Source organism: Nicotiana attenuata, unplaced genomic scaffold (assembly GCF_001879085.1).
Source record: "Nicotiana attenuata strain UT unplaced genomic scaffold, NIATTr2, whole genome shotgun sequence".
In the NCBI taxonomy this organism is placed as follows: Eukaryota; Viridiplantae; Streptophyta; class Magnoliopsida; order Solanales; family Solanaceae; genus Nicotiana; species Nicotiana attenuata.
In genome coordinates, this window is record NW_017670804.1 from 219,371 (window position 1) to 227,744 (window position 8,374).

The window sequence follows — 8,374 nt, forward strand, 5'->3', positions numbered from 1 at the left end:
TCTAACATAACTTACTCCGTTTTAATTTGAGACAGATCTTTCTTTGATACACACATTAATACTTACTATTATTTTATAAAAAAATTACAATCAAAATTTATTTAAATTTAAATTTGTATGTGTTGTTTTCTTTATGAACTATTTTTAACCATTTCTTTTCATTTTCTTCTACCTCTACATTCAAATAAAAGATGGAAAAATAGAAAAATTACAGTATTATTTATGTGACACAAACTAAAAAAGAATACAGAAATAGTGACATTTTAGTCAAGCCTTTGAAATTTTCTCGCAAGGGATCGATGCTATCAGCTCTTCTTTTTTTCTTTTTCCATCTACCAACGATAACAAAAATATTTTTTCATAACCAAGTGTCTCGAGATTAAGTAAGCTAAGAAAGTATTAGTCATATGCATATTAGTCTGCTTGTGAAGCTAACTGCACAAACAGTTGCACAAGAATCTCAAAATCTTAGCGGAATCTTCCGTGAGAAATTTTGTACTGTAAAATATACAAACATCAGTCCAACAAAGGGCCACCCGACACCTATGACCTAGTAATTTTTGTCAGAGAAATAATATTTTAAATAAAAGATCTTACTGAGACCTGTGTAAATTTCTATAAACTCCAACACAAAAAGAAAATTAATGCATGCATTCATATTTTTCTGTAAGGTTAATGATTTTAATGAATGCATTCATTTCCTATAAGGTATTATATGACAGCAAAAATTTGTCAGTAAGTTGGTAGCCGTTGCCACATCCAATTGCTAAATTCATATCAGGAGGTGTTCTCTCCCATACTCTCGCACAATCACAGGCACACTTGTAGTTGGTATCTGAAAAACACCAAAAGACCATGAAATGAGTAGGGTTAAAAGGATACAACTCCTAAAGATTTCAAACTGCAGTAATGAAATGTAAAGAACTAAGGTTGCAAGCAAAATTGTGAAATCCACTTACCATGCCATAATCTGTGATGATCATTGAGACATAGTCTGAAGGAGTAACATCATACCTATTAAAATCATGGATTAGGTATTAGATGAATGAGAAAATCTTATTTGTCTAATTTCCTTTAAGGGTTGACTAAAAACTTCTCTGAGAAAAAGTTACTTCTTCTATACTTGTCAATACGTTTTCAACATCTTATTACCAGAAGAGCATCTTAGGAGTCGGACTTTCTTTTTGAGTAGTGTCTTAGGACTCACATTTATGATTTCTAGCCTAAAATTTTGCACTACAACGTATCTTTGTTTTCTGACTCACTTCTAGTTGACAACATTCGATTTCTCAAGTAACCATTTTAGTCCGGAAACTTTAAGCAAGTCACAGCTTATTAAGGAGTTGAGGCAGTGATTTTGAAAGGAGCAGCGTAGTGGAAAATGACTTTTTCCTAGGGAGCTCAAGGGCAATTCAGTTTGTTCTTGTAAATAATAGGTAGCTTCGGAGGATTTTAAGTTTTTATGCACTTCTACTCCACATTTCATCATAAAACTAAGGTTCATCCTTTTCTTGATGTCATGAAACTTTTCTTTTCCTAGATATATGTGAAGTTTTTTGTTCCTACCCCAATGCCCTTGTAATGTATCTAATGGACATGGTGAAGAAAGTAGATAAACCATAACAAACTCCCCAATGCTAAAGACTCCAACAACAACAACAACAACCCAGTAAAATTCCACAAGTAGGGTTTGGGGAGGGTAGAGTGTACGCAGACCTTAACCCTACCCCGGAGGGGTAGAGAGGCTGTTTCCGAAAGACCCTCGGCTCGAGAAGAAGAAAAATAAACAATAGACAATAGATCAGTGACAACAATAGAAGATAAAAAAAATATTAACAACATCGTAAGAAATAGAAAAATAGATGTAAAAGCAATAACAATAAACAGCAATACTACCATAGGAAATAGTGAGGAAACTACATAACCCACTAACAACCCACAGCGAAACATCAACAGGCCAGCCCCGCTCCCGGAACAACAACAACAAAAAAAAAAAAAAAAAAAAAAAAAAAAAAAAAAAAAAATCGACTCCCTCCTAACCTACAACCCTAATGCTCGACCTCCGCCCCTTCCTATCCAAAACATTTTCCATAAACATTTTCTGCTGAGCACATGAAAGAGATTCAAGTGTGCCCTTAACTGGTTATGATTTGCCATAAACATTTTTCCACCTTTCAGATTGTAGTTTTACTTAATCTAAACATCATGTAAGTCAATTTGAAGAAATCCCAATGCTAAAGACTCCATTTAACAAAATTAGGACATTACGGACAGATAGAGCTTTATAAAATCAAAGGAAACTATAATTTATCCTTAATTTGTGAGAGAAAATTAAAAGAAGAAAACCACTCACATCAGATTCAGAAGCTGAATATTATCATTACTTGTCCAGTTATCCGAAAAATTGACATCCAGTCTACCAGGAACTTTGGAAATAGCATCTGGTTCACCTGCAATTGAGAATAGACACTATAGCCACACAGATAATATTGCAATATATGGCAGGAAATATAATCTATGAATAGGACATACCTAGCTCATTGGAACAAACAGAATCAAGCTGCACTCTCTCGTGAAACTTATATGCTTCACAACAAATCAGTAGAGGAACACGGAATGCATGAGCAACCATAGCAACACATGCAGTCCCAATTCTAGAGTACACAGTCCCATTAGATAATACAGATGCAGCACCCATGAACACTCTAGTGACTTCATGCATAATGTAAGAAACAGCATTTATATGAGTGTATGTACAACACAAGCCCTTCTTCACCAGTCTCCGAAGTAGTGCCTTGCCTTCAAGTCTAGGGCGAGAATCTACCACTATTACACGGAATCGCTTCCCAAGCTCGTAAGCATGTAGCAGAATCATTTCAACAACAGAGGAAGAACCAAATGTGAGAAGAACGTCACCATCTCTGACCTTCGTAACTGCCTGTCTTGTTATTACTCTGTCAGCTAGTACTATCTTCTCATTAATGAACCGCTCAATATCTGAGTAAAGAGCAGCCTTTGCTTCTGACTCAGAAAGAGTTAAAGATAACTTGGCTATACGAGCTTTTAGAAAGCGAATTGCATTTCCCATGCTAATAGAAAGGGGTCTACACTCGTTAAAAAATGAAACATAGCCATTGATCCTTGCTGTTAAATCTCTACCTAGAGCTTTTTCACAAGGTGTAGAGTAATCTCTGATGGCTTGTTGAAATGCTTGCAGCATTGCAACACAGCGACCATTTCCCCCAACAACATCCCCAGCCAAATACTGCAGTCCTACCTGGTAAGAAATTCGCAAACAATCATCAAGACATGTGACATTTCTAAGCCATTTAGTGTCATACTAGAATTAACAATGCTTTAAGTCCACATTTAATCACAAACTACAACTGGTAGTTGTATTCAAATTTTTAACTAAAAAAAATTGGGTATAATGATATCATAAAGCAAATAAAATTAACCTAAAGTAAGAAAATTATAGAGGATAAAATTAGGGGAAGAGCCTGTAGCTGAGTAGTTAGAGCATCTGCTTCCTAAAGTAAGACAATATAGAAGATAAAATGAGAGAAGATCATCTGATATGGTTTAGCCATGTACTACTTAGATCTCCAAATGTATCCGTCGGCAGGTGAGGTACAACAGTGATTGGAGGGTTTAAAATGGGACGAACCGAATGAAGTTATCTCAAAAGACTTATAATTTCCCGAAATTCACACAAACTTAGTGAAAAGATCAAAAGGAAAGAAAGCAAAAACTCCATCTAGGTGATACCAATTTATGAGATTTAAGGTTTTCTCATACTAGTACACTTCCATTAGGTTCAATCAATCATTCAATGTTTGCTAAAGTTCTTTTTAGTTTGTTTAGAGATATGTATGTCCATAGAAACTGTAGGGGATATCTAGAGTTTGAGAAACTTAAATTATTGAGTAACAGAATGAAACTGGTTCAAAGCGAAATAAATATAGAGGATTCATATACTGACTCAAATTAGGTTGGGACTGAGGCATAGTGAAAGTCAAAACAGCAGGGATCTCAGCAGTCCGGTGATAATACAGTCTTAGTGCATCTGACAACAGATGCAATATCACGAAGCAAGATGATAATGTGCATCTCTCCTTGTTACTTGCTGAATAAAGTCCTCCATGACAAGCTTAGTATCTTAGACAACTACTTCTGTGAAATGTTCCCATTTCAAAGCAGAAATAAACAAAAATGGGACATGACGCATGGGGAAGTTACCTTGTAAACTGCAGGATGCATAGTGTCAAGGTGGAAAAACCTTGATTCAAGATCAGGTAGCTGAGTTCCTTGTTCATACTGAGGTAAATGCCGAAACAGTTCTACCCTATTTCTAGCTTCAGTCTTTTTAACTACTGCACGTTTCTTAGCTTTTTCAACACGATTCTTATCATCAAATTGCATCCTTGGAGCAGGTACATCTTTCTTGCGATCTTTCTCTAGTGGTCGGTCACCTCCTTTTGTCTCAGAAGTAGCTACAGATGATATCACGGGGCCACCATCTTTCTTTTGTGAAGGCTTCTTAGAAGGTTTACCAGACTGTCCGTGTAACTTTGTCCCAGATGTTTCTCCACCTATATATGATCCAAAAATAAAATAAATTTACAGAAAGATGATTTAACGACTCCGCAAAAAGATTTTCTGACCTAACTTTAATTAGCATACAGCTTTTGGTAGCTCCAATTACCATCATGTACTCACTATTCAGAAATCTTCTTACAGTAATGTCACAAGTCACAACTATAAACCTTCTTTCATGTTTCAAAAAAGAAAGCAAGAACAACTATTACTACTATGCCTTCAAGTCTGAGCTAGTCATGGACTAGTGTTCGACTAATGAATCTTCAATATTCATTTTGCTCCATTTAATGCCGTTTCACTCCAATCCTCAATGTTTCAAGAAGAAAGCAAAAATAAAAAGTGAAATGGGAGGAACCAATTCATATCTTTAGGGGCAACAACTGTAGATGTTGCAGCGACTGCAAAGCTATTCAAGAAAAAAAAAACTATAGGCTCATGCATAACTGATTGATATTGGCAAAATTAAAGCAGCTTCACAGCTCACAACAGAGTGTATTTATGGCCAAAAAGGGTAAAAAAATATTACGCTGAAGGACTCCTGATGGCTAATGAACAGCACCGAAATTATCAAATTCCCAATGGGCAAAAGTTCTAGAAATGCTACAAACATGAATAAGAAGGAGAACGTGAAGATAACAATTAAGACTAATAATTTTCTATGACACAATTTGGTGGTTACAAATGAAAATAAGCAAGCCTTCGACATTGACCTACCTAGGTCCTTGAGAATTTTATGGATGCAAATACATATGCAGTGTATTAGCCAGCTAGTACATTTCATATCTTTACTCAGAGACACACAACTAGATATTCTCAACATCACAAAGAGATGGCTATTTTAAGAATAAAGCTAATAACACTTGTAAGAGATGCCAGGTCTACCTATCCAAAAAAAAAATAGATGCCAGGTGATGGCATAACTTTTTCTCCGAAAGAAAATCAGGATATATGGAGTCTCACAAACACAAGTCATATAAAAACTTACTAAGTATAACTTATCAAATGAAAAAAAGAACCTAAACAAGTATATACTCTATCCTCTATCAGTTCCATTATCTTCTTCTTTTTTTCTATCAATTCTACTATCAAACATGACAATCAAACAACAAGATTGATGTTTCAAAAGCAGCACATTCAATAAACGGAGGCATCCATTAACAAGAAAGAAGCACAAGCAACTGGAAAAGGTGGGGATTGCTGACGAAGAGAGGCGTTTCATAGAAATCACAACGTTGTACAAGTATGTAAGCAGCAAATCATATGATTCTAGAAAATGAATAATAACAAATTCTTTCGCTAGACAAGTTAGCCCCAGATGAAGTCTGAATAATAAAGACACAAACTAGTTAACAGAAGTTGTATCACAAAGAAAGTAAACTCTAAAAACCTTGTTTCCACCCTACTCCCCTATGCAAAGATAACGTATAGCAGTTACTTCCCTAACTTAATAGGGAAGATGATTGAAACCTTTTCCAGCAGCTTTTGCAGCTCTTTGAGCCTCCTGCAGTGCACGCCTTTCAGCTTTGGTGGTCTTCCCTTTCAGTGGCTTTGCATTTCTTTCTACCTCATTTGAAGTTTCAGCAACTTGTGCACTGATCCGTTCTGCAAGACAAAAATGTTTTTTATCATCATCTGAGAAACACTGGTTCTAGCAAGATCAAAGTTCTTGGGAGGAAGAACTCGCTTTTCAGCCCACCTAATTGTTGTTAATTGACGAATAAAGGGGTTTAGTGCAAATAATGCAAGCAGGAAAGCATTATTTATCACCAGCATTCTTAATGCTCCTAAGATGTGAAAAGTCAGAAATGATAGCTCAGATAAAACTTTTGAACTACATCAGTAATAATGCTCCACATGTCGTCCTAATTATAACATCAAACATTACGATATAGGGCCTCATATATAAAGCTAGAATTACAAGCTACAAGATGATACTGAATGTGCAAAGTATATGGTCTCATAAGAGTATACTACATAGAATCTCTGGATCTTGTGTTCAGTTGATATTGAGGATTGGGTTCAGAAGTTTAAATCTAATTGTCATGTACTCCAAATCGAGCAGAGAATGCAATGAGGAAAAGTCTCCATCTGCCTCAGCCTTGGTGGGCAGAGTAACCTGCTACTTGTGCTGGTGGGAGGTCGCACGTACCTGTGCTGGTGGAAGGTAGCAGGTATCTCGGTACTGGTGGGAGGTAGCGCGTTGGTGGGAGGTAGCAGGTATGCTGTGGGGAGATAGCAGGTACCTCGTGGAATAATCAAAATGTGTGCAAGCTGGCTCGAACGCCACCGTCGTGAATAATAAAGAAAGAGAGCAAAGGTTCGTACTGCCATTTTACACAAATACAAAGACACTTTCCACATTATCTAGCATTGCAAATACCTATACGAAAATTGAGGGAATCATAAATTAACAATAATGCTCAGTTTAAATGGGCTAAATTACCAATGCTAGAGGTACCTTGATCGTCTTTCGACTCTGTCAATCGGGCAGCTGAAGTCAAACCGAAGCCGTCAGTCTGACGAATCCAATGCGTTGAGTCCTCGGAAAACTCTCCCTCTACGCCAATTCCACTAGACGCCGGCGAAGTCCCAAGCACCGACTGCATAGGATTGTAGCTTCCTACCAATTGCTCACTCTCGTCAAAAGAAGACCGCCGAGGCCGCGACGTAGACGTAGAATTAGGAACAGGGACAGCCTGTGAGACGCTCTCGAAGGCGTGAGGGATCATTGAATTGCCGGACGGAGATGAGGAAAGCCCGGGATGGTTATCCGGGTCGTTAATGTGTGGGTCAGGTGCGAAAAAACCCACCCGACGAACTTTTGGATCTATAACCCGAGAGGGACGACGAGGATCCATAGAACCAAAGAGTTAGGGTTTGAACGAGCAGCTGAACTTTTCCTCTGAAATGTTCTTTCGCAGGCAATTCAAACACTGATCACTGCCACACTACTAATGGAACGCTTGCCAGAAACTTATATGTTTCTCGCGTTTGGACTTTTTTTTAAAAAAAAAAAAAAAGAAAGGCTTCAAATAAAGTTTGTAAGGCATGTCAAAGAATGTTCCAATATAATATTCCAATGTGATAATATGATATTTGAAATACTACTTCGTTAAAGGAGAGAATTAAGGAAGAGAATATATTTATATCAATGAGGAAAAAAAAATTATGTACTTTACTATAGTACATTTGTACATGAAATGTTTTAAATGCCTTTTATATTTAAAAGTATTTGAAATTTTATAATAAAGAAAATTGGTTGATTAATCAAAATAATATATGTGTTGAGTGAAACTAACAAATAATCTCTATATGAAACCAAAAACCTTGTTAGTGTTAAGAAACTAAGGTCAAAGTAATAACATAAAACAAGAAAATAGATAAGAGATATAGAGAGAAAGAGGAGAGATTCTATTTCTTTCAAATGTTTCAAGTGTGTACAATATCACTTCATCCTCTATTTATAATATTACATAGAGGTATACAAAAGAATGTCATAAACATGACATTAAACATTTTAGATCATGGAGGAAGATCATGGGGAGGTTATGGAGGTATGGGAGTTACAACCATAACTCCATAAGTATTGGAGTAGTGGGATATGGAGATAATGGAGAAGAATAGTCGGTATTACTCTTTTATGAGTTATGGACATCCACCAATAAATAATTATTTATAACACTCCCCTCGGATGTCCATGGATAATGTGGCTCGTTAAAACCTTACTAAGAAAAAAACCTTGTAGGAAAAAAAATCTTAGTGAAGGAAAAAGAGT

At 36.4% G+C, this 8,374-nt stretch overlaps 1 protein-coding gene across 2 annotated transcripts; it reads right to left on the bottom strand.

Moving 5' to 3' along the window:
- Positions 1 to 384: 384 nt before the first annotated feature.
- On the bottom strand, positions 385 to 7,595 carry LOC109243478 (translation initiation factor eIF-2B subunit delta-like). Of its 2 annotated transcripts, none has more exons than XM_019410422.1 (7): positions 7,058 to 7,595; positions 6,067 to 6,201; positions 4,240 to 4,592; positions 2,533 to 3,277; positions 2,354 to 2,450; positions 960 to 1,014; positions 385 to 835 (listed from the first exon to the last, which is right to left on the bottom strand). In XM_019410422.1, the coding sequence occupies exons 1-7, from the start codon at positions 7,455 to 7,457 to the stop codon at positions 773 to 775; spliced, it is 1,848 nt and encodes a 615-aa protein (XP_019265967.1). In that variant the 5' UTR covers positions 7,458 to 7,595; the 3' UTR covers positions 385 to 772. The 2 variants fall into 2 exon arrangements, with proteins under 2 accessions (XP_019265967.1, XP_019265966.1); XM_019410421.1 differs by having other exon boundaries at positions 7,043 to 7,595.
- Positions 7,596 to 8,374: the final 779 nt, after the last annotated feature.